Below are 25,299 nucleotides of genomic sequence, written 5' to 3' on the forward strand. Positions count from 1 at the left end.
TTTATTTAACATTTTAACATTTAACATTTTATGTGTGGATGTCTAATAAAATATCACATAAAGGTATATCTTTTTGTGTGTGTGTGTGTGTGTGTGTGTGTGTGTGTGTGTTCCATGGAGCACTGGGGCTTTACTGGGCTCTTGGGATTGCTGTTCCTGGGAGTCGAGCTCTCTGAAGCATTATGCATGGGTGAAAGTGAAGAAGCCATGAGCTCCTGTTTTTTCCATGAACCTTTGAACTCCTGGACACACACACACACACACACACACAAACATGCAAGCATGCATCTTTAGTTTTTGATACAATCAGTATCATGAAGAACCAGCTTTTGTTAAGGGTGCAGTTCTCCATGTCTGTTTATCTTTGTGGTATTCTCCAGCACAGGCTTACTGTAAAGAATACGCTTTACAGGAAATGCTGTCTCAACCAGAAGATTGCTATAATGAAATTAAGGCAAAAAGGAAATGGATTTATTTACTGTTTTTAGAGAAAACTTTGTTTAGCACTGATGCCCAAACCATGATTATATCTCAGTCTATAAGACTTTTCCTTAGACCTTCGTAGCCTTGTGCTAATGTAATATAATGTATTGTAATGTAATTTAGTGAGTTAGTGTAAACTTGGGCCATATCATGCCCATCTTGTAGCTGCAGGGCATAGTTTGCATCTGTTGTGGTTCTACCTAACACTGTGTGTGTGTGTGTGTGTGTGTGTGTGTGTATGTGTGTGCGCGCGTGCAGGTTGCCTTATTCTCATTTCATCTCTGCCCTGGCTTGGCTCTGGTGCAGTGGCTCTGTGGTTAGAGTCTGGCAAGCTGCTCAGTTTTTGCTCTTTGAAGTGCCAACCTGCACAGCACAAACCTGCAAAACACACTACACACACACACACACACACACTCCCACACACACACACACACATAGATTCTAGGACATCATGGGATGTAAATAGCTTATGAACAGTTGACAATAACCACCCATAAATACAAATCCAAAAATGGGAGTTTTTTTTTTTTAGAAGTGCAGGGAAGGGACAAGAAAAAACTTTCCATTTTAAACAGTTTAAACCAAACCAATTACAGAATGTTGGATGCTTTTGACGTCTTTTCAACTTTAGTTGCTCTGGGAGTCTGTTAAAAAGAAAAGTAAACCAAATAGCGTGATCCTGCAAGCAATGGATCATTATAAAGACAGCTAAAACCGGTATAAAGCCTGACTTCATATTTGCATATCATGATATGCCTGTAGTTTTCGGTAAATAAATTCATGGTACTATAATGTGATCATATCTCTGTGCGACACAAACGTTCGAGTTCTCAGGAAGAGAAACCTGATAGAAACTTGTTCGTGATGCTGATTTATAGATGCTACTTTGAGAAACTAACAGCATGAATAGAGCTAAACTAAGACTGTCTCCTTTTTTAGAAAGTCCTTCTAGAGCTAATATATAAAAGATGTTTAACGGTGTACGCTTTCAAAAAGTGCCAAGGCCTAAACTGGGTGTATAAGAAAGTTACTCCTATAAATACAGGTAATAAATGGCAGCTCTAATACACGCACATATATACAAACTGAAGATTTGATAGTTTACGTAAAGCATTGGAAATTTTAAATCAGTTACGTAGTTAGTAGAAAATAGTTTAGAGATCTCTCTCAGTGTGGTATCCTGATAGCAGTTGTGTAATGGCAGGACTGAGGTCATTCTTTTTTTTTTTCTTGCATGTGTGTGAGTGGGCATTCAGATATGAAGCTCACAAGACAAAGAAAGGCCACAGTCATTAACATGAGAGCGTTTACAGCTTTCGTTCATTTATCAGTGACTGCTTTATCCTGGTCATGGTCACAGTGGTTTAAATGACTAATTTGTTTGTACTTATAGAAATAGAACCAACAGGAACTCTCATTGACAGGTGCAAATGGTGCACTGAGCAGACAGGACTGGACAAACCTTTTGCGGTCGCAGGCAGGATCGTTCAGAATTCCTTCCAGAGCGAGATTTAAAAAAACAGACCATACACACCTCTAGCTCAGTCAACTCCTGCTCATCAGGATTGTTCCAGCTGCCCCTTGTGAACCAGAAGAGTTCCTGAGTTATGGAAAATTTGTCATGCTGGACCCTCATACGTGCACTCTCTCACATTCTCTCTCATCCATGTCTGAAAGTCAGTTGCACACACAGATGCACGGCCCCTCCCTCTCTCTTGCAAACACACAGGACTGATAAAGCCGTCAGTAACAGGCTACGCTGAGGGCACTGCTCCGTGTGACAGTGCCGTGTTTGTTTTCCTTTCTCAGGGGCCAGTGGAACACATGTCAGTGGCTTTTGCTTCTTCAGCCACAGCTGCTTGGCCTGCTCGTCTCGTTTCAGTTCAGATAGCACAATCAGATAGTGGCCACATATCATTACGGGAAGGCCTTAACGAATTCATGGATCTTGTTCGTGCAGTTGGGGTTTGGAGAAAGCAAGAGATGCAGAGAGCCTACAATATGCTGGTATGTGGTCTCTAAATATGATTAACTCTTGAGGTCAATACCAGCCTACTGGATAAGGACAAGGACAAAGGTCAGCACTTAAAACAGGGCAGCCCAGTAAGTCTTTCTGAAATCTTTCTTTGTGTGATCTCTGTCCATTCACTGCACAAAGACGAGAGATGTACACTCTTATGGGTAGAGACAAAGAGCAGACATTCCCTGCCTCTGTTCTCCCAGGAATTATAGTGTTTCATTTGATGAGAAAAGGGAGGAGGGGGTAGGGGATGTGGTGTGGGGCGCCGGAGAGAGAAGAGAGGTGAGCGGGGTCATTGATACAGAAAAGGAGACGAGAGGAGAGACAAGAACAAAAGGGCAAGGGCTCAGTGGTGAAGAGGTGACGAATGTGCAGGATGGCATGAAAGGAAGGTTGAGGAGAGAGCGCTGGATTTAAAGTTAATGGTGGGTGGAATTGTAAATAAAAGTGAGCGAAGGTGAGCCTCGAGGATAGAGAAGGCTAAAGAGTACACTTTTTAAGAAACACTGTTAAAACACTGTTTAGGGGGTATTCAACAAAAATTTGTGAAAGTCCAGATACATAAAATTTATTTCTTACAAAGATCTTGACTGAATGGTGATGACTTACCTTTTAATGTTTAACCATGAATGATTACTTAATGGCTGTAAATAATTTCATTTGATTTGGTTATGGTTTATCTCCTAGTGCTACTTCGTTACCTTATTTGACTAGTGCCCTATGGACACGTCTGAATAAAAAATGAACATGTACTTCTTCATCCATTTATCTTTAAACATTCTGCTTTTGCATCATTTTTTTGCATCAGTTAGGTAAATTTAATGATCTCTGAAAGTCTGTGAAAACTCTCCCCTTCCTCAGCTACATAAATTCAGTTACATAAATTAAAATTCACGTGACTAGATAAACTGCAGCAGAGGAGCTGGTACAGAAGCCGCAATGGTTCATGTTTAGACAACTAGAGTCGCTGAACTACAGCCAGGTTTTTTTTTTCATATGTTTATCAGTTCTACTACAGTTCTACTACATTTTGTGCATAAAGTGCACATTTCAGTCCGTTGAAATACTTTAATGGGTGCACCAGTTAGAAGTGAGAAGTTCTTCTTAGTGTCAACAAACACTGTTTCATAGTTTCTGTAAAAAAAAAAAACATTAAGAAAGAGTTCTCTCTGGGGTTTTACTTTAATGTGGTTGAAGATTAATAAATTCATAGATTCATGAGGTTGAGCGCACAGCAAGAGAAAACAGAGGAGATTATTCTGAGAAAAAGTTATTCTGAAGAAAAGAGATGACCACAGAGAAAAAGACAGCTCTTTGGTGAAGGGACTTTGCTTTACTTACCACAGTACGATGTCCATCTTTCTGAACAACAGGGGATTAGGCTTTGTCTAGACACGTCCAGGTCAATTTATTAACCAGTGATTTTCTTCCCTCGACGATCTTCCTCAATGCATTCAGCCAAATGTGACTTTTCTCTCTGTCCTTGTTTGTGTTATGAGCTTTAAGTTCCATGGTCACAGTTCAGACTACTGTTTAATGTAGATGATGTATTTGAAACCAGGTGTTGTTCTTATATAACCTGCTTCTGAATATCAGACAAAATCAAGGTCTCGCTTTGTAGCTGTCTGGATATTCTTCAGAGAGCAGCATGAAAAATTGCACAGGGATTTTAGAAGCTTCTTAGAAGTTTTCAAGTATAAGTATCAGAGGGTGGATGTAAAGTGAGGCTTGCTGTAATGAAGATTGCTGTGCTTTTAGAAAACCAATGCCAGATTGATTTAAATGACAGATAGTTTGTCATAGCTCTTTTTATAGGTCTGTTTATCTTCAGGTCGTTACAGGAGCCAATAATGGAGCCTCATAAAGACCAGGCACACATAAAGCCCTGTCCTGTCTCCTACTTCTCCTGTCAGACGTGGCCTTTTTGATCCTCTGCCCACCAAAAAAGACAGATTAGCTTATCCTTGACAGAAAAATAACCTAACTCAAAATCACTGACCATTAGTGTTTCACCAGGAAAGCACAGGAAAGTAGTCCTTTAATATGCTCTGAGGCAGCGCCTTAAAATAGTGCATTTCTTGTCAGGTATGATAAATGCCTGCATTCCAGTATTCTTAAACAATGGACCATAACAGATTTATACCTGCCACAGAGTTCAAAAATTTATATAAACTTCACTGGCTGTGTTTTGAACTTGTTATACAATGCAGGCTGTGAAAATGAGCCCAGCAACAACAGAGGGCACGTGGTCGTAGTCCAAACCATAAACACTTATGAATAACTAACCGTTGAGAGACTGAAGTCAAATGGAACCGAACGCATTGTTGCGGATGCATGCTGTTAAGAGATAAGATTCTTGCTATGTGAACTCTCAATTTGTACTTGAAATGACTTATCAGCATTTTTCACAGGGTGTGTTTGAGTAACAAGCAAGTCTTAAATGTGTACTCCCAGAGTCGAAAGAGGACATGAACTCTAGTTCGTTTCTGTTGACTGGCATTGTGGACGGGGTATAGCATTTACAGATTTTAGCTTAGCAAAGCTCTTTCAAACAATCAGTAATTGCAGTAAGTGAATATTGGGGAACCCTGCGTAATGAAACTAGGCTAGTTTTCTTAAACACTCGTAATCTGAGTGACATGCCTTGAGGACTGAATTGCCAGACTGGTCAACTGGTGCAAATTCCATGGATGTTCTCTGTAAACAGCTATAGTAGGGGTATTTAACAAAATTTTTTTAAATGTCCAGTTACATCAAATCAGAAAGGTCTGGATGAGAAACTAACATGACTGAATGGTATCTTTTAATGGTTTACTGTTGTGGTTATGTTTTGTTTTTATGTTTTGTTTTGGTGCTTAACATTACCACTTTTTACTACTTCTATGGACCCTGAACAGAGGAGACATCTGTTTTGAACTTGAAGTGCAGAATAAAAGCATACTTCTCTGTCCAGTTGTCTTTAAACATTGCTTTCATCCTCAACTTTTTTAAACAAGCTGCCTGCAGCTAAATAATATACAAAAATGCATGTGATTGGATAAGCCGCAACAGAGGATCTGGTACAGAAACCGTGTTGGTTCATGTTTAGTTTAGAAAAGTAGAGTCACTGAACTACAGTCAGTTTTCTTTCATAAGATTATTGGCTCTTCAAGAGCATTTTTTTAGGAACTCGGTTTGGTCCGCTGAAATAATTTGCTAGATCTGCATGCAGAACACAGTCCGCCAGTTGATGACCCCTGGGCTACGGTCTTTGGGGACTCACTGCCTCACAGTCTGGCTTTCTAACATGCAGAAATGTACTCACAGCAATCCACCACTCCCAATCACATCCAACTTATTTTTAGAGTAGTCCTGTCAGAGAAAAACATAATCCAATGAGTGACATCTAGCCCAGTGGTTTATAGGATTAATATAAGGCCATGCTTCTAATAGCTCTAGCAGAGGTGCTTCTTTACTTGCTTCATCAGCATGCTAACATAGATCTTAGTGCATATATAGGCAGAAGCGTGCAACATAGAGTGCAAGTTTAAAAGCAACAGAAATATCCTCAGGCGTTTAGTATAAGAGCAGAGGACTGTAGTATCGGTGTGCCTGTCAGAACTGACACCGCTCATCTGCAGGAACAAGCAGAGGAGGAGAAGAGATGTGCGATTAAAGCGGGGGGAAAGGGAGTGCCCGAATGGGAGGCTGGTTTTGAAACTGTAGCTATCAGCACAATTCAGAACTGCATAATAATGACAAAGTGACCCTGCTAAGCATCCTCCCTCAGTTTCCTGCCCTGGGAATGTCCTTGCATCCAGGAATTCCTCAAACCAAGTGAGATTCCGTGTGTTCTCATAAGCCACAGTGGGAAAGTGGTTATTTTAATGGCCAGCCATTATATAGAGAACATATTGTTCTGTGTGTCCTGTGTATAGCTGAATTCTGCTCTGACAAAGCTTAATGTGTTGATGCATTCAAATCAGAGAAAATGCCAGCGCTGCATTATATTCACTAACTTTAGCATGCTTAACCCGATTTTACAAAAGTGTAATGTTTGCATATGTCAAAATCAGGACACACAATCTACCACTCAGTAGTGTGTTTAATTCATCAGCATGTCTTTATGCCACAGAGTCAGCACTGATGTGGAATAGTTTATAGTTACAGGGGACGAGGGAGCAGGATTTAGAGCATCACTTGTATATTCATCTCACAGAAATGTGAATTAATTCAATTCATGCAGGTAATAGATTAGCATAATTGAGACTTGCTGGCACAAGAAAACAGAAAGAGGAAAAAAGGGCTGCCTAATGCAATATGAATTCTTCCTGCTGTGTGTGTGTGTGTGTGCGTGTGTGTGTGTGTTTCTGCTGTGTACTGCAGGCTCCTGTGTCAGTTAGCTGTTTCTCCAGGTGTGTGAGAGTTGTGTGCATGACTCACAGTGTCCGCAGGAGGTACCTTTGATTTGTCAGATCACTAATTTGGTCCACATTGGCGAATCTGTAAGTAGAGCAGTGCTGTATCCCCTTTGTGTAATCCTTCTTGTGCTGTAATCATTATTTTAGTGCTACAAACAGCGCAGTTTGAGAGGGCTATATTTGGGCTGTTGTTTGCTTGGAGAAGCGCTGCTTATTCTGAAGCCGAGAGTTCCCAGGAGCTCCAGTGTTCTGCTTTTGTTGTGTGTTTTTTTAGGATTTGAGGTGAAGATACAGTTCAAATGTTCCTTGGTTGTTTTTCTTGATATGTCTATAAAAGCCGGGTGTTTGCCCCTTAAGTAAATAGTGCAGTGCATCGTATGCACAGGCCGAGTGGTCGTCCTTTCAGAGGAAATTGCAATCATTCCTTTAGACTCTCGTTACTTTCTAAGGCCTTGGATTTGATAAGACCTGACATGATGGAACATCAAGATGTTTACAGAATTCCTTATGGGAGCAGTATAGAAATGGTATTTCCTCTACATATATCAGTAGCACACATTTAAATCATTCCTCTGTTGGTCTCCCATATAAAGAAATTATATATTTAAGAACATTTTTACATCTATTCAACAGTTTTCTCCAGACATACACGTATCAATGTGTGCATTCTCTTTAAAAACAGTAAATTAAACTTTTTCTTAATTTTCTTACACAAGCCAATCAATGATGGATTTAGATCAACTAGCAGACAGCAACTGCACATTCAGTGGTTTACTTTGTGGAGGTCTGTTTACTGGATTCAAACTTCTCTTGAGGTATTCTTGACCAGATGCTGCACTGAAGCAGACACTTGTACCATTAGTGTCTAATCTCGAAATTGGCAAGTAATGAACAGAAATATGAACAGCAAGGATCTATGCAATAAATTAGCATCAGGACTCTTACAATGGCCTGCCTTGACATGTACTGCTATTATTTAAAGCTTACGCTCAAGCTTCAAGCCAGGCTCATATTCACTCTTCTTGGTATCTCCCCCCATCCCTTCTGTTTTTCTTCAGGTATGGCCTCGCAAGTGCAAGTCTTTTCCCCCCACACTCTCCAGTCAAGTGCCTTCTTTAGCGTGAAGAAACTGAAGGTGGAGCAAAGTTGCAACTGGGATATGACAGGGTACGGCACACACAGCAAGGTCTACGGTCAGAACAGCAAGCAGAGCGTGTCTGCTGCCCCAGTGGGCCTCAACGCTGCCTCGCTCCAGGTCTCCAACTCCTCCCTGCCATACGAGCAGGCTCTCCTCTTCCCCGCCAGCTCTGGCCACATTGTGGTTGCCTCGGCGAGTAGCACGTCTGGGGTGGCCGGCCAGCTTTTGGGGAGCACGGGCAGCAGTAGTGGCAGTGGCAGCGGAGGGCACAACCTGACACGGCGCAGCACTGTGAGCTTGCTGGATACGTACCAGCGATGCGGGCTTAAGCGCAAGAGTGAGGAGCTAGACAACAACAACGGCAGTGGAAGCAGCGTGCACGTGGTGGAGGAGCTGCAGCAGCCTCCAGCAGCGCCGATGCTCCAGAACAATGGCCAGAGCGGCCCAACGGGCACTGTGGCCACCGCCTCCACAACAGCCACATCCAAGACCAGTGGCGCCAACAGCGAGGGTGACTATCAGCTCCTGCAGCATGAGGTTCTGTGCTCCATGACCAACACATATGAGGTGCTGGAGTTCTTAGGCCGAGGCACCTTTGGGCAGGTGGTGAAGTGCTGGAAACGTGGCACCAGTGAGATTGTGGCCATCAAGATCCTGAAGAACCACCCATCATACGCACGCCAAGGCCAGATCGAGGTCAGCATCCTGGCACGCCTTAGCACAGAGAGTGCAGATGACTACAACTTTGTGCGGGCATATGAGTGCTTCCAGCACAAGAACCACACGTGCCTGGTCTTTGAGATGTTGGAGCAGAACCTGTACGACTTCCTCAAGCAGAACAAGTTCAGCCCGCTGCCTCTCAAGTACATCCGGCCCATTCTGCAGCAGGTGGCTACAGCGCTGATGAAGCTGAAGAGTCTGGGTCTGATTCATGCTGACCTGAAGCCTGAGAATATCATGCTGGTGGACCCTGCTCGGCAACCCTACAGAGTCAAAGTCATCGACTTTGGCTCTGCCAGTCATGTGTCCAAAGCTGTGTGCTCAACTTACCTCCAGTCCAGATACTACAGGTAATACAGTTTATGTTTTAGATTCAGCATCTCTTACTAAATTTATTTTCTTTTTTCAAACACTTCACTATGTGTTAATGGCTCAGATCTTGAGTGAGAAAATTATTTGTAGATGGTTAACTGGGGTCATTTTTGTACTTTTCGGATTATATTATTTTTTTTCTGAGTTAAATTTCAGAGTTTAGACTGTGAGATACCAAAAATACTTACAGGCACGCTGAGGATTCAGCTTCTTATTAAGCTTAGTATGCTAAAACAAGCAAGTCATCTGAAGATTGAAGATTAAAGATGTTTGTTCTCTACAACATGGTAAAGTTTAATAGATCTGGGATATGTGATGCAGATGCATTTTTGTCAATGTCTTGCATTTCATATTTGGACTATGTGTAACTTTTTTTTTTTTAGGATTTTTTTTTTTTTTTTTAGAAAAACAGCCTACAGAAATTGGGCATTGAAAAGTAGCCTTAAAATTGGGCTTGTTGCATTTAGGCACGTGCCCCTTCCTTCACCTGACCCTAACGTCATTGCAAATTGTCTCCCCAGGGGTGTAGGATATGGGGTCAGACCGAGTTCTGCAGTAATGCCTCGCTGTAATCCACACCAGAACGCCAACATTAGAAACAGATGACTCGCTTGAAAGCTTACAATTTCTTTACTCTTAGTTTTCATTTTGATATAGCTGTGTTTAGGTTTTAATGAATAGGTGAGGATTTCATCAGGAGTCAGGACTGTTAAAACAGAAGCCTGCATTGTTGGGGTCTGATTGAGTCAGATCATAGTCTGAGTGTGTGAAAGTTACATGACCGTGCAAGAAAACCCCTGAGGAGGTCAGTTTGAGTACCGCCAGATGTTCATCTTGTTTTCTGAGGTGTTGCTTTGAGGATGCAAGGGCCAGTGTTACTAATTAATGTTAATGAGGTCAGAATCCTAACATGGCAAATGTTTTGTTTGGGAATGTGCGTGGAAGTGAGTGAAAAAAAAAAACACTTGGAAAATTTTTAAACTTGCTTCAAGCCTGTAGAAATATTTAACATTGCAACAAGCACTATTTTGGAGAATGTATATGCGTGAAAATCACAAGCTATAAAAAAGAAAAAAAAAAAAGAAAGAAAGAAAACTGGGTCAGTGCAGATGAGCATTTAATTAAATGTTCTGTCCTCATTTATTTGAGATCTTTCAGAGATACACATAGATGTATTCTTAATATTTTCTTAAGTGGCACATATTTGGCTGTTACTTTGCAGTATGTGCAGTGGGTGCAGTGCAGTTTTGTCATCTGTAGAGAAACAATGCAGTCTATAAATAATTGCTCAGTGACACAGTTTTTTTTTTGTTGTTGTTATTTTGAATCTCTGCACGCTTTTGCATGAACTAATGACATAGGAACATAGTTGGTTATTAAAAAATGAGAAACCATTAGTCTAATTACTTTTGGTCATTTAAAAAGGAGATACTTATACATAAAAAGGATTGTCAATTCTGTGTGGTTCTGTTAATGTGCAAACTCAGAATCCCACAAATACTCTGCTACCTGCATATATTGAATTTAATGATGAGTTTATGCATATATCCATAGAATAGCCACAATTTTGTGCTGTATCAAATCCTGGTTAAATCAATAACAGGCCTGGGAGAATAAAGCATGGTCACACGATTTAACTGGGCAAGTTTTGATAATTCTCGGGTAATTCTGTTTGAACTGATATCAGGGATTTTTCAGAATATCCAGTCATGTATTAACCACCAGACATGTAGATTTTATAAAACCACAATCACTTAATTACTTTATAAAAATGATTTGGTTTGAAATGGAACCTTCTGTGAATACTGTGAATTACTACCTAGGATGGCATGCTGGTGCAGAGGGTAGTTTTGCTGCCTCACAGCTCCAGGGACCTCAATTCATTCCTAAGCTTAGGTACTGTTTGTTTGGAGTTCTCCCCATGACCACGTGAGTTTCCTCTGGGTTTTCTGGTTTCCTTCCACCTCCCAAAAACATGCTTGTAGTTGGATCGGCTAAATTTTCCCTGTGTGTGTGTGTGTGTGTGTGTGTGTGTGTGCTCTGCATCCAGCCAGGGTGTATTCCTGGATGTATTCCGGTGATAGGCTCCGGATCTGCCGCCACCCTAATCAGGATATAATGGTTACTCAAGATGAATGAATGAATAAATTACCAACTAAATGCAATTTTTGGTTTTCACATTAGTAGTGTGATAGATAATTATAGAGTGGGTTAGCTTGACATTTACTTTGCTGTGTAACAGAAAACATCAGGGTTTATGCCTGCAGCAGATTATAGTGCTATTCACTCACATTTTCTATAATGATGCTGTATATATTGCACTGTCCTTTCTTTAAAAACAGTGATGACTGATGCATTCAGGTGGGGTCGTTCAAGGGGGACTAGACACAGTATACACTCTGCTTCAGACTGGATTACACTCCTGGTGCAAACCCTTAAATTAAAGCTGACAGTGTGTACTTTAAGTTTGTAGTCATGTCATTTCAAATCTAATGTGCTAGAGTACAGAGCCAAAATGTTCTTACTTATAGACCTCTCTGTATATCATGATATTGGGCATGCATGCATGTGTTGCGTTATAGCGAGACGTGGGTGAACAAGGTCAGTTATGTGCAAAGAGTGGGCTGTGAAGTGTAATTACCAGCAGCCGTGAGTCTTGTCCTGTGTGGGAGTGCACAGAAAGGATGATCCCCTTAATTTCTTCTTGGCAGGGATGAAGAGGAAAAATACATCTGACACTGAGCAGACTTTTATTAGTTAGCACTTACCAGCCGTGTGTCTGTCTGTTTTTCCAAGAATATACAGTTGTATGTAGTCTGTCAATATGTAGCTCAAAGAGATAAGAGATAATATCAGAGAAAGAGATCAGACCTCACTCAGACCGTAATCCATGTTAACCCCTTCCCACAGATCCATGGGCTTTTGCTTCTTTTTTTGCCTCTTCTAAGAGCTACATTCACATATGCATGTTCATACACTCGCACACTGCTCTTCAGCTCCAGCAGTGACCCACGTGGAGCAGCCTCCTACAGGTTTCACCTCCTCAGGGAAAGATCACACTGTTTCTGGCATATACCGTCTGTTTAATAGAGGTCTTATTCAGCTAAAACGGGGTTTCTCTCTCACTCTCTCTCTCTCTCTCTCTCTCTCTCTCTTTCTCCTATCTCTCACATTGTGAGTGCTCAGGTGGGTGAGCAACAGAAAGGCTAGGTCTTTGGAAGAATCTGCTGCAAATACTGTGATAAATTGCTGCCACTGTTGAAGCTCCTTGAGAATACATGACTGATTTCCCATCTCAGATCAGATTTGAAAACAGATAGTCAGTGAGTCTCCCTGCTGATTTGGCAAAGAAGGAGACCACAAGAGAGAAAAAAAGTAAAGCCTCTCTGGAGAGGAAACCAGCATTCCATCTTTCAGTCCTTCTCAGTCCTGTAAATCTACATTGATTTGTAAATGGTATATAATCAGCAAAATGGGGAGGGGGGCAATGGTGAGGTAATTTGTGGACAGCCAGTGCCTTTGCAATTCATTCATACATTCTGATGAGTAAATGTTTCTGTTGGAAGAAGAAGCTTTTCATAAGAACTGTTACATAAAGGCATGTTTATTCATGCTTTATTCATTCTGCGTCTTCTTGTCATTTATTCTGCCCTTGCTTTTAAATCCGTTGGGCAATTACCCATGGCCTCTGATATGACAGGGTGTCCCTTGTTTACTTATTTCTAACTACTTCCTGGTTTCCAAACATTTCCTTTTAAAATGTGCTGTCAACTATAAAAGTGATTGTGGAAGACAGAGTAGTTAGAGTTAGAGATTTCTTTCCTACTCTTGCTGTTCCTCACTCACTGTAAATGACTGCTGGCACTGGCAGCTCAGACTCAATCAGCTGATCTTCATATCTTTACAGGCTCTACTTACTGCGAGTTCTCAGCCTGTCTGTTCTGATGGAATTTGATCTATTGGACATGAGCATTTGTGCTGTATTGGATTTAAGAGCTTACATCAGGAGGCTGTAGCTACATTTTCAAATATAGATTTTTCATCTGGGGTATATTGACACAAGTAAACTGAGCAATAATAATCAAAGTAAGCATTTGCACACCGATGGTAAGCTGCATATATGTTAGTGTGATTTGGTAACTTAAGGCTGGGCACATGACATAGCAATTACGCAAAGCTATTTATGTCTTGAGTTAGCTTGTGATGCTGTATCATCATGGTGGTTCAGTGGGTAGCATTGCCACTGCACAGCTTCATGGTCCTTGATTCAATCCTGAGCTGAGTTTACTGTCTGTGTGGTGTCTCACATGTTCTACCCGTGTCTGCATGGGTTTCTTTCAGGTACTCTGGTTTCCTCTCCCCTCCCGAAAACATGCTGGTAGCTGGTTTGGCTACTCTACATTGCCCCTAGGTACGAATGTGTGTGCATAGTGCCGTGCGGTGGACCGTTGTCTCATCCAGGGTGTATTCCCACCTCCTGCGTGGTGTTCCTGGGAAAGACTCCAGATCCATCATGACTCTGATGAGGATGAAGCAGTTACTGAAGATTGAATAAATGTGTTAACGAATACCATGTCATATTTCTAATGCCATATTTGCAAGCTATTTCACTATGGTAACTGACACAGAAGACACTTTCACTACTTTCTAGGCCTTTTTGGAGCTTCCTAGACTACAAGGTAGACTCCATGGTGGAGTCCTGCTTGTTCAGGTTACATCAGCTGAACTCCGTCTTTTCTCACAGCCATGTCCACTAGCTAATGATGTAACAGATAAAGCTGGTTGCATTACTCAGGACCAGAAAAAAGAGGATTATTGCCATGTCCCAGTTAAGCTTCCTTACTCCATTTATCTGTAATTGAAAAAGGGGGCTTTAAGTGCACTGTATGCTCTGATTAAAGTTTGGGGCTTATGTGAAATTGCTGCTGTCAGCCATGTTGCAACATTTACATGGTTGTGGTTGGAATGAGGGAAGCTGATTACTCTAGCATGTCTATAGTTTCACTGTCTCTGTCACTGTGTCTCTTCTTCCCCCTGCTGTCGTCATTTCTCAGCAGTGATACACACATAGAGGGTCCTGCTTAGTTCGGGAGTATGAGTCATGGCAGCCGGAGGTCACAGAGGAAGAGACAGTATGGCCTCTCAGCATGTCAGTCAATACCGTGTAGACGTCAGAGCCTTAATATAGGAAGGGGAGAAGACATGTCCTGCACTTTTCCTTAGCACTGGCTGAAATTCAGCTCAAAGATGCATCAGTTGCTTGTGACCTTGCTGCCTTATGAATAACAAGGTACTAATGACTAACCAGAGGGTTTCTATCCAGGGATCTATTTATTGTCTCCCATCAATCAAAATGCTAATGTTGGCAGTAAACTGTGCTGCCATAATACGAGGATAAGCAAGATATGTTGGTGCATTCTGTGCATCTGTGTGTATGTGTGTGTGTGTGTGTGTGTGTGTGTGTGTGAGATAAGAGGAACACTGGCCGAAGGACAGAGAGCAGCAGTGGCCAAGCCCTAGGGATGTCCTCAGGAAGAAACATCACAAAGTGCATTCTTTGTCCTCTTAATGGACATGATTCACACCCAGAGGGCCATAAACCTCTGCAGCACTTAACAAAATCTCAATCCTTATGGACAACATTGCATAGCCCTCAACATCTAGATTAGGATCTATGCATGTCAGAGATTAATGGTGCACCGTGCAGTCCAAACGGCATAACATGTAACTGAAACAAGCCCTTATGCATATAGCTAGATTTAGAATTTTACAGAGAACCATTCTTTTTTTCCCATAAAAGTAAGCCCTGATGTTCCCAGTCTGAACCTGCTATCTTTTGTTTATAAATGAACCGCCGTTCCAGGACATTTACTGCAGATCTGTGGCAGGTATTAAAGAGCACGCTAATGAATGAGGTTGCCACTAGTTACTGTTCTGTCAAGCGTACGTAAGGTGTCTTTTTATTCTGTAGTGCGAGAATGGCGGGATCCTGTTACTCACAGCCAAATTTGAATCTGAGAATGAGGGTCTGCTTTTGGCAAGCACATGTGATGTTTACCTGTACAGAATCATTACCCATGAGTCTTTCAATGGGATGATTCTGGGTTAGTTTTTACTTACTGCTTTTACTGAATTGAATACATATAGTTATCTCTTTAAAGTCACAAAATATTATGCTAATTAATTTTGCATTGGTGATATTTTGTCAGTTTAGGGGAAAAATCAGAGCAGTTGAACTATGAGGTGTTGTACATGAGGTGCAAAGGCAGATGGGGTAACGAAAAGATGTTTTCTTTCTGGTTCTCTCAAGACTGAGTTTGATGACACTCAACCTCTCGTGAAGATGATTGACAGGAATGTAATAACCAAGAGCTCATCTAATTTGGCTGTGGGCTACTCGCTTCACCATTGGAGCATGAGACAAGTAGCTAATTAACTCCTGTTAGTCGAGTATATGAACACTCAGCTGATTGCTAAGTCATTTTGCCAGGCATTGATATCACGTCATTACTCTGAGAACAATGAGAAGGAGAATGGATTCTGGAAATATGGTTTAATAAATTCTGATTATGTAGAACAGTATTAGCAATTCTTGTGCTTTCTTTCACTGTTGCCTTTTCTTTGCAGGTTTATTTAAGTGGACTTCATGCAAAGGTTTCATTTCATCCCCATGGTAATTATGTTCACAGCCCCATGTTGTGCCTGCTCAGCCAGAAGGGCAAACCAAGAGCTTGTTTGCCCTTTACAGCTTTCTGAATGCCTTTGCGATTTGCCTTTTTAATTTGTTGTTAGATTTCAAGTCGACAGATTGATAGCAGCAGATGTCTTTTGCTGTTTAACTGTTTATCATTTTATCTTTTCACTAGACTAAGTAAACTACGGATTGTCTCCAGACCACACTTAAACTTTAGAACTTGCCTTTTGCTAACAATAAAGTTGGTTTGGCACTGTTTTATTTCTACCGCACCACTTATACTGTGCAAGTTGACGTGGGAGCACCAGGTTCTTCAGGAAGCTGTTCTCTGAAGTCACTCCCTGCAGCCAGATTTTATGGGCAGTAGGACACTGCAAATGAGTCAACAGGCCTCTTTCGTCAGCCATGGTCATAGCAAATGTCTGGCTCTCAGGCAGCCGTGCAGTTTCCCATGAACCCCACCGAACAAAGCAGATGCATTTGTTTTCTCAATTGGAAGAATTTGCTAATGTGCGTACAAGGGTAAATAGTTTGGCTAATTTACACCAGACCCAGCTAGTTGTGCCAGCTGAGGCCCTTCTGAGGTCTCTTCTGAGTCTGGCCTGGGCTGCCCCTCTCTCTACTAATCTTCAGTTTACTATTACTAACCCTGCCCTTTGCTATTCTTTTCAGCTGACCACAAACTAATGGCATTAATCGGTGCTGTCAATCATCAATGTTAAAAATTAACATGCCATCCAGTAGTTTTTTGATTACTACTAGATTTTCCAAGTCTCCCTCTAGCCAGTTCTCCTAGATTTATAACACCAGCACATCACTTGCGAGATCTTTATGCTGCTGTTATTATCATAACCGAGTGGCCATCCAGGCTTATTCCTCCCAGGTTAATAAATAATATAAGATGATTAAAAGCTATGTGGTGCTGAATTGTATCACCATAGATCAAATTGCAGTAGTTTGGGCTGGGGGCACACTTTGTTTGGAAAATAATTACCCATGCATTGAATCCTTGTTAATAATTAAAGTGGTTAGCATTTTAAATGTGCTGCATGCAATGAGCCTTGCCTGGAATGCCTGCTTATCTGTGGACAGGCCCATTACGGTGGCCTGAGCCTGGTGGAAAAAGTGTTTCTCATTAAACCAAGTCCAGCTCCTTTCATCGGAAAACTTAAAGGAACATGTCAACCTTAAAGACTGCATGTCTGCAGATACTGTTGCTGTTTTCTGCACCCCTTTTGGGGTCAGTGTGCGGACAAATACCATCCACCGCAGCTGCATGCTGTTATCAGTCCAGTGAATAGAGTCTTCAGAGCCTGAAGGATCTCAGTACTATTATGAGAGAGAATAGATGGGATAGAGTATATGTATAGAGCTAGGATTGAGGCTAAATTGAGGTCTCTGCTGCATGCATTATAGGTCTTGTCTCTGCTGTATTTGCATATGGGTTAAGATACTAAAGTACTCTCATTTATACTAATGATACCAAGATAATAAGTTTGAAGTCTGCTGAGCTTGGAAATATGGAAAAGCATTTCTGACATCTCTAACTAATCTAGCCCAGCTAAGGTGATTGTCCCACAAAGAGAATATATTAGCCATTAGACAAGCTGAGATCATCAATAACCAAGGAACATTGCTCCACGTGTGATCATCATCCAGGCGTCTCTCCACGCAACATTATCCTCATTAAGCTGTAGTGGGGTAACATGGGGAATGAAAGACTTACACACATGCATTCATACTTTAATTAGCCAATGTTTGGTAAGTCTATCAGTAAACAGATGGCACTTGTTGAGACTGAGCACTTCTCACTGATGTTACGCTAACTGATCTGGTCAGCATGCATATCAGAATTTTTTTTTTTTTTGCGTGTCTTTTTTGTATTTCTGCTTCAACTGTAATGCATAGTAATGTGCCTTAGACACACACAGTCTCAATTCTGTGTTCATCATATACACAGCTGCTTTAGGTAAGGAATAAAACACAACAGAGCATGCTGTTATGGGAAAACGAGCGGGTGGTCTGAGGAAGCATGTCCCGAAGTGATTTATTCTAATCACAGCAATTTGCAATACCACAGCAATTGCCAATGATTACATTTTTTGAAAATTTTATTAAAGAATACTTTTATCTGTTTATAGTTATGTTTAATGTCGTGGAAGGTCTGAGCAACAAGTTAGTTCCTGTTATTCCCAGAAATCAAAGTTCTCTGTTCTAAAGACTTTCCCGTGGAGGAAAACTTTACCTCTAACTGATACAATGCACTGACACTGGAGACTCCTTCCAAAAATGCAGAATAAAAGTCCCCATATCAACGATTGTATGTTTTTTAAATTTTAGATTTTTAGATTGATTTCCATTTTTTAAAAAAAATAAAAACACATTTGTAAAATGTTTATTATTATTATTCTTAGATTATGTGGAACGTGCGCCACACAATTCCCTGTAAATTAGCTGTTACTATAAAAAAGACAACATATTAGATCACGTTAATATAAACCTTTGATTTTTCATGCAGACGGCACTATTGTCAGAGCTGCTGTTACAGAAAACTAATCAGCAGCTTCTGGCTTTAAGGGCACTGAAGGTCCTTTTACAGGTTGAGCATCTCTTTGTGATACTAAGGAGCCTTGTGCTGATGTTGAGATGGTGCACAGACTACTTGTGCCCCGAGTCTTGTTTTAATTCTTTTCCCCAAAAGATTTAAAGACTAAAGACCTGCCTCTTTAGACATCTAAGATAACACTTTCAATATTTTCCTTTCCACGTCTTTTGCTTTCATTGACTTTGATTGACTTGCATTACTTCTTGTTTATTGCAGCTGCTTTTATAGCATGCAAAACGACCTCTAAATATGTGAATAACTACATTTGGTTACACTTTTAATTTATTTGATAGTCAAACATGTATCAAATGAGAGAGAAATACATTGGTTAAAAAAGTGTCAATATTCAGTAGGACATGTATGTACATATGGAATTTAATTAATTAAGAAACATGAACAGAGATATCCAAAAGCTGCAGAATATCGTGCCTCTGTTTCACAGGGACTCAGATCCAACCCACATGCACTTCAATTTATCATTAAAAACTATTTTGCTTTTTAACGACAGGGATCCAAAGCGGCCAACTGCTGGTGAAGGAAGTGTTTCACTTCACTGCAATGTGAATGTTAGTCTCTAGTGTTTCAAGTAATGAATGCTTGCAGATTCTCAAAGTGCTTGTATTGCTGTGCCTTCCCGAGGTGCCTTTCACTGCTGAGCATGGAGAACTTTTAAGCACTTACATTACAGAGCATTAATTTATTATTAATGCATGTTTTTTTTAATAAAATCATGCGTCTGTACAGAATAATGATGAGCACATATCAAAATGTATCATTGTTACTGTTAGTGCCAGTAGCTGACTTACATAGGGATATCTGTATAAGAAGGGTTATACACAATTTAAATGCTAATGGTCCTCCTTGTTCTGTGCACTTCTCTATTCAGTGTTCTTGAATTGTCAGAGCTGTGATGCAGCTTGAAGAATAGAGCAGCTAGCCAAACCCTCCCTTCATTGCCTACATTTCTCTGCCTATGCAAATCAGCGCAGGCCTCGCTGCGCCTCCTGCTTAAGTGCTTTAGATTCATTACAGGGTAAAGGACATGTGGGACTGATGAAATCAGAAATAAATGTTTGCATTGGGGTCTCTTAAAGATCTCTCTTGTTCGATGGCTGAGTGTTCTACTGCTTTATAAAAAGATGGAGAGAGCATAATAGTAATATTTGTACAGCAGCTGGAGCAGTTTGGTTGCAGTTAGAAGCATGCTGGCGAAACTGTTGTAGTATTTGTGTGATGAAGTTTTTTTTTTATCAGTAATCTCTCTCTCTCTCTCTCTCTCTCTCTCTGTCATTTGGTGTCTCTATATTCCTGTCTGTGTCTGTATCTCTCTCTCTTTCTCATTGTGTCTCTCTCTGTGGCTGTGTCTCTCTCACTGTCTCTCTCTGTGTGTCCCTGCCAGTGTGTCTCTCTCTCTCTCTCTGTACCTCTCTCTCTCTCTCTCGCTCTGTGTGTGTGTGCATGTGTCTGTGTCTGTCTCTCATCTCTCAGTTATGTCCTAACATTTAATGTAGGATATTTAATAGGTTGCTTTAAACATCTCTAAATCTGAAGTAGTTTTTTTTATATTCACATCACCCATGCTAGCAGATATAACACACACATATAAACATACTCCACATGGCCCCTTAGTTGAACATTTGGGAAAAAAATTCAAACAAAACAAAACAAAACAAAAAAATGTCAGATCCCCCTGCCTCCTCCCCTCCCTCTGTCTGTCTCTTGCTGCTGTCTGCCTGTGCCAGGCTCTCCATGTGGATAGGTGCAGTCCTCCCTGCACTCTTAAAAAGACCTCTCAAAATCCCAATCAGTCTGCATCATTCATGGGGGTCTCCATGGCAACGTGAACACAAAGAGACAGCCCTAAGAGGGGTAGAGGGGGTGTCACAGATAGGAGAGGCTCTGGTGTGTATCAGGCTAGCGCTAGATGATGTGGGGTTGAGGAGCTTGTTTCAGATTGTGCAGATGACAGTGAGAGGGAACAGTCTGTTCTCATGTCCAAACCGAATGCCCTCTTATTCCTGCCACCATGTACTCCTGACCTCGCACTCATCCGTCTTTATTATTCTCTTGTGTGCAGGAAGGACAAAATCAGATGTCCTGCTTAGTGTCCTTTTGGAGACGTGCTTGAAATTCTATTTTTGTTGGTCAGGACTGGTTTGATCATTTAAGGACCGCATGGTAAATGTGCACACGCTGGGTCTTTTGATGTTATTCAAAACCATCAATAGGTTTAAAAAAAGGGTAAAAAAAAAACATTTAGCTGTCCTGAGTTGCAGTGATGCCTGATTGGGGCTGTAAAGACTAAGAAACAAACTTCACAACCCCACAGTGGTAGGAGCCTGTGCTACTGAGAATATGAGGAGCCCAGAAAACCAATAAACAACCACAATAACCCCATTAAGTGTGTGTGTGTGTGTATGTATGTTTGTGTGTGTGTATGTATGTGTGTGTGCTTGACTGCATCTAACCTAAACAGAAATGCCCATCGACCAGCCCACAGACAAAATGAACAAGGAATAATGCTTTCTTGACACGACATGGTGCCTGGGTAAATGGAGCATGCACAGTGGTGAAAAGACGACTGAAAATCAACACTTAACAACACTAGACGTACAGGTTACTCTGAGTGCATTAATAGGCCCATTAAATAATTTTTTTCTTAAAAATATGAATTAAAAAATGCACTTTGAAGTACTCCTTTGCTTACTATCATGGTGCTTATTTGCTTCACTTCCTCACTAAATATTACACTCTTTACTACCTGCATCTGTTGCAAGCTGCACAGACTAAAACTAATTGTGGAACGAGGCCGTATAGGACGGTGTTCCGATGATCAGCATGACATAATCAGCTTATGGTGGATTGTTTCAAAGCATTACAGGCACTCAGTGAGATGGATTTGTACCTGGGTGAAATGGATTGAAATTAATTAAAGCAAACTTTAATTATTTGAACTAAAAAGAGTTTAACAAAATGCTAAGATGGTGTTTCGATTTGGTCAAATAGGCTTCACTATTTGCTATTAAACATTTGTATAAATAAAGTAAAATTATGAATGAAGAGGACCCAATTTTTGCATCCAATACAGAAACAATGCAAAAGATTTTCCTTGTCTCTAGACATGTCTCTAGATTCTTAATTGCATTAAGAATCTTTGGGTTTTTTGCACTTAAAAAAAACTTACAGGTATAAATGTGTAAACTGGGAAAACTGAAAAGCTTGGAGCTGTGGGTATGATGTATGAAATTGCATTAAGTGTCATATTTAATAGACCTGGTATTGTCCATGTCCACTATTCACACTGACACAATATTATGTCATGATCAAAAGCTATAAATAGTTAAAAACCTTTTCAAATGTTCAGAAAGATTCATTTTCTCTGTGTGTTTTCATATAATCATTTAGTCATTTATTGGCCAATTCCTTTTTCCCAGCCAAATGCTGAAGATATTAAATACTCTCAGACCACAGCTCTGTGAAGGCCACATGTGCCTGTGGGACCGAGTCACTTCCTGTTTCTCAGCCTGACAGAAGCTGTGTATTTGTACCACGACAGCTGTCAATCATAAATTCCGCACCCCTTCTTCCTGCTGCTTATCGACCGGCTTGGGTGAAAGGCTGCCTTGCTGTTTTGTGTGTTTGTCTTTCTGCTGAGGCGAAAACAAAGTGTGTTGCATTCCAAATGAGATTCAGTGCTGTAGCTGGCCTTTCTCCATTCCAGCTCGACGACTTCTGGGAAGTTTCCTGCTTTTGTTTTCGCCCCATACATTTTTCATTGGGTGATTTATAGCAGCAAGGCTGGCTAATTGTGTGAGCTGTGCACCTGATGAATGGTGCATTATGGGAAGAGTATCTAAAGCAGTAGCCCTGAATGGATGGAGAAATAGAGAAAAACATCCTGTAGGTGTGTGGATATTGAAAGTGAAGGAATGATATGGGATGACACAGCGTGACTAAAGCAGATAATAAGAATCTGAGAATATGTGATGGGACACACCTTCCAATTTCTCATCTCATTTGCGTATTGTATTCCAGTCTGAATGTTAAAAATGCTGACATTGTATGGGTTTTTATTTCTGGTATTCAACCAGTAATTTCATCCATTTCCTTCATTTCATTTCATCTAGTGCGTTAGGAAGAGGAGCAGTTTAAAAAAATCTTGAGAATTTCTTTCATATCAGAGACCCTGTGAGAGTTGCCTACACCAAAAGAGGAGGCTGAGGCTTATTTTCACATGAGCTGGCAACACACAGAGCCGTCAGTAATAACAGTAAGGACGTGTGTTCTGAGCTCGTCTCCGATGCTCGCAGGAAGGACCATGTGGTTGCCTGGGGTTCTCATAACAAACAGAGCAGACACTATTCCCCCTTTACGAACTACTATAGACATCACATATTTACGAAACGGGTGTTCACTCTGTTTATATTACTCTGTATAATATTATCCCACCTCTCTGGAGAAATTATTAAAAACAGGACGCACTGTCTGGATGTTTTGCTCTGATCACAGAATCACGGATGGTTTCTGTTAAGCTGACTGAAATATCTCTCCGTTTAAAAGAGCTCATTTTCTGTATAAGAGATTCTGAAACACAGTTTGACACATACCATGTTTCTAAAAGGATCCATATGGGAGTTTTGTCTAGAAGGAGGACTGAATGTTAAACAGGACTGGGACACGCTGGCACAGGCTCGATGTTTCCGCTCAGTGCCTGTCCTCATAGGGAGCTGAATGTCCCCTGACAGGGACTTCATATAACTCATAGAAAAAGATGATGTAATCCAACTTCAGCATTTCTATCAATAAGGCTTCCTTCATTCCAGTCTCTCTCTCTCTCTCTCTCTCTCACACACACACACACACACACACACACACACATTGAGGACTGACCCCCTGTTAAGAGCTTTCTAGCTGGCAGCAGTTACTGTGTGATTTATATACTTAGCGATGTAACTGTTTCTGGAGAGAACACAAGCGTTCATTTCCTTTACTATGGTGAACTCGACACTGTAATTAAGTTATACATCTGCTGTATATACTGTACATATACACATAACTCTGACTACAATTTAACAAACTGTCCTTTCTATATAAGCAAATGCACTGCTCTAGTGAGAAATAAATGACTGGGAGTCTGTTTGAATAATGAAGCCAATAACTTAGTGCACTGACAGACTTTTTGCAGCCATTGCTAATCTGCTCATACTCGAGATGAAGGATGCAAATGTTGTGCAGCCGCCTTGCTTTCCTGCGAACTCCAGTAAAAAAAACAAGTGAAGGTCTCTTTTGGTTCTTGAGTGGGTTAGTGCAATTGTGTGTGGAAGGGAGATACCAATGGCATGGCGTAACTGTGCAGCAGCTGCAGTGGCATTCATTTAGTGCACACAGTTTTTGCCTTGATGTGTTTCTACCATGAATTTCAACCAAATGAGCTCTGAATGTCAATCAGAGGTAAAGAGCCTGTAGAAAATGACTACTCTTTCCAAGTGTGGCATTGTGTGTGCCTGATTGTGTGTTTGCATGTGTCACTCCACACACCCAGCTGTGATGAGTGATTAGATCTGCAGGGCGTGGGTACTGGATTAGGCTCACATAGAGACACAGAAACACACACAGGCACACACTGACTCGCCTTGGCTGCAGGCAAGGAGCTCTGACCCATCGAGGCATGGATTCTACAAGACCTCTGAAGGTGTGCTATGGTATTGCACCAAGACGTTAGCAGCAGATCCTTTAAGTCCTGTAAGTTGCAAGGTGAGGCCTCCATGGATCGGACTTGTTTGTCCAGCACATCCCACAGATGCTTGAGCGGGTTGAGATCTGGGGAATTTGGATGCCAAATCAACACCTTGACCTCTTTGTCATGTTCCTCAAACCGTTCCTGAGCAATGTTTGCAGTGTGGCAGGGTGCATTATCCTGCTGAAAGAGGCCACTGCCATTTGGGAATACCATTGCAATGAAGGGGTCTGCTTGTTTAGGTAACTCATATAATCACTCTTTACAACTGTGGTGAGAAGAAAAGCGTCTCAGCATGCACACTGAACCCTGCAGTAGATGGGATACAACAGCAGAAGACCACACTGGGTTCCACTCCTGGCAGTCAGGAACAGGGATCTGAGGCTATCATGGGCACAGACTCACCCAAACTGGATAGTTGAAGATTAGGAAAAAAAAAATTACCTGGTCTTCCAGTCTTCAACTGTTCAGTTTTGATGAGCCTGTGCCCATGATAGCCTCAGATTCGTGTTCTTGGCTGACAGGAGTGGAACCTGATGTGGTCTTCTGCTGTCGTAGCCCATCCACCTCAAGGTTTCATGTGTTGTGCATTCAGAGATGCTTTTCTGCTCACCATGGTTCTAAAGCGTGCTTATTTGAGTTACTATAGACTTCCTGTCAGCTCGAACCTATCTGACAGTTGTGTGTGAAAATCCCAGGAGATCAGCAGTTTCTGAAATACTCAAACCAGCTCTTCTGGTACCAACAACCATGCTAAAATTAAAAATCACAGAGATGTGAAAATTAACTAAAGCTCTTGACCTGTAGCTGCATGATTTTATTCATAATGCTGCTGCCACATGATTGGCAGGAAACATCTATATATACATATCTACATATACATATCTAAGAACATATATATATATATATATATATATATATATATATATATATATATATATATATATATATATATACACACACACACACACATATGCCCACATCAGTGTGTTTAACCACAATGCTCAGGTGGACATGACTCCTTGCCTGCAGCCAAGGCGAGTCAGTGTGTGTGTGTGTGTGTGCGTGTGTGCGAGTGAGGGATGACTGTGGTATTGGATTTTTTTTGCATTCGCACCTGTGTGGTTTGT

The 25,299-nt window shown here is 41.1% G+C and overlaps 1 protein-coding gene across 5 annotated transcripts in view; it reads left to right on the plus strand.

Moving 5' to 3' along the window:
- Nucleotides 1-25,299, plus strand: part of hipk2 (homeodomain interacting protein kinase 2) — an 87,053-nt gene that overhangs the window by 16,954 nt on the left and 44,800 nt on the right. For 3 of the 5 annotated variants that reach the window (XM_026926929.3, XM_026926930.3, XM_026926933.3), the window contains exon 2: nucleotides 7,962-9,111. In XM_026926929.3, the coding sequence (XP_026782730.2) occupies nucleotides 7,962-9,111 (1,150 nt within the window). Of the gene's footprint in view, nucleotides 1-2,333; nucleotides 2,587-7,961; nucleotides 9,112-25,299 lie in introns of those variants that run through there. The other 2 variants (XM_026926931.3, XM_053235059.1) reach the window with 2 other exon arrangements.

The sequence above is a fragment of the Pangasianodon hypophthalmus genome, chromosome 6 (genome assembly GCF_027358585.1).
Source record: "Pangasianodon hypophthalmus isolate fPanHyp1 chromosome 6, fPanHyp1.pri, whole genome shotgun sequence".
Taxonomy (NCBI): Eukaryota; Metazoa; Chordata; class Actinopteri; order Siluriformes; family Pangasiidae; genus Pangasianodon; species Pangasianodon hypophthalmus.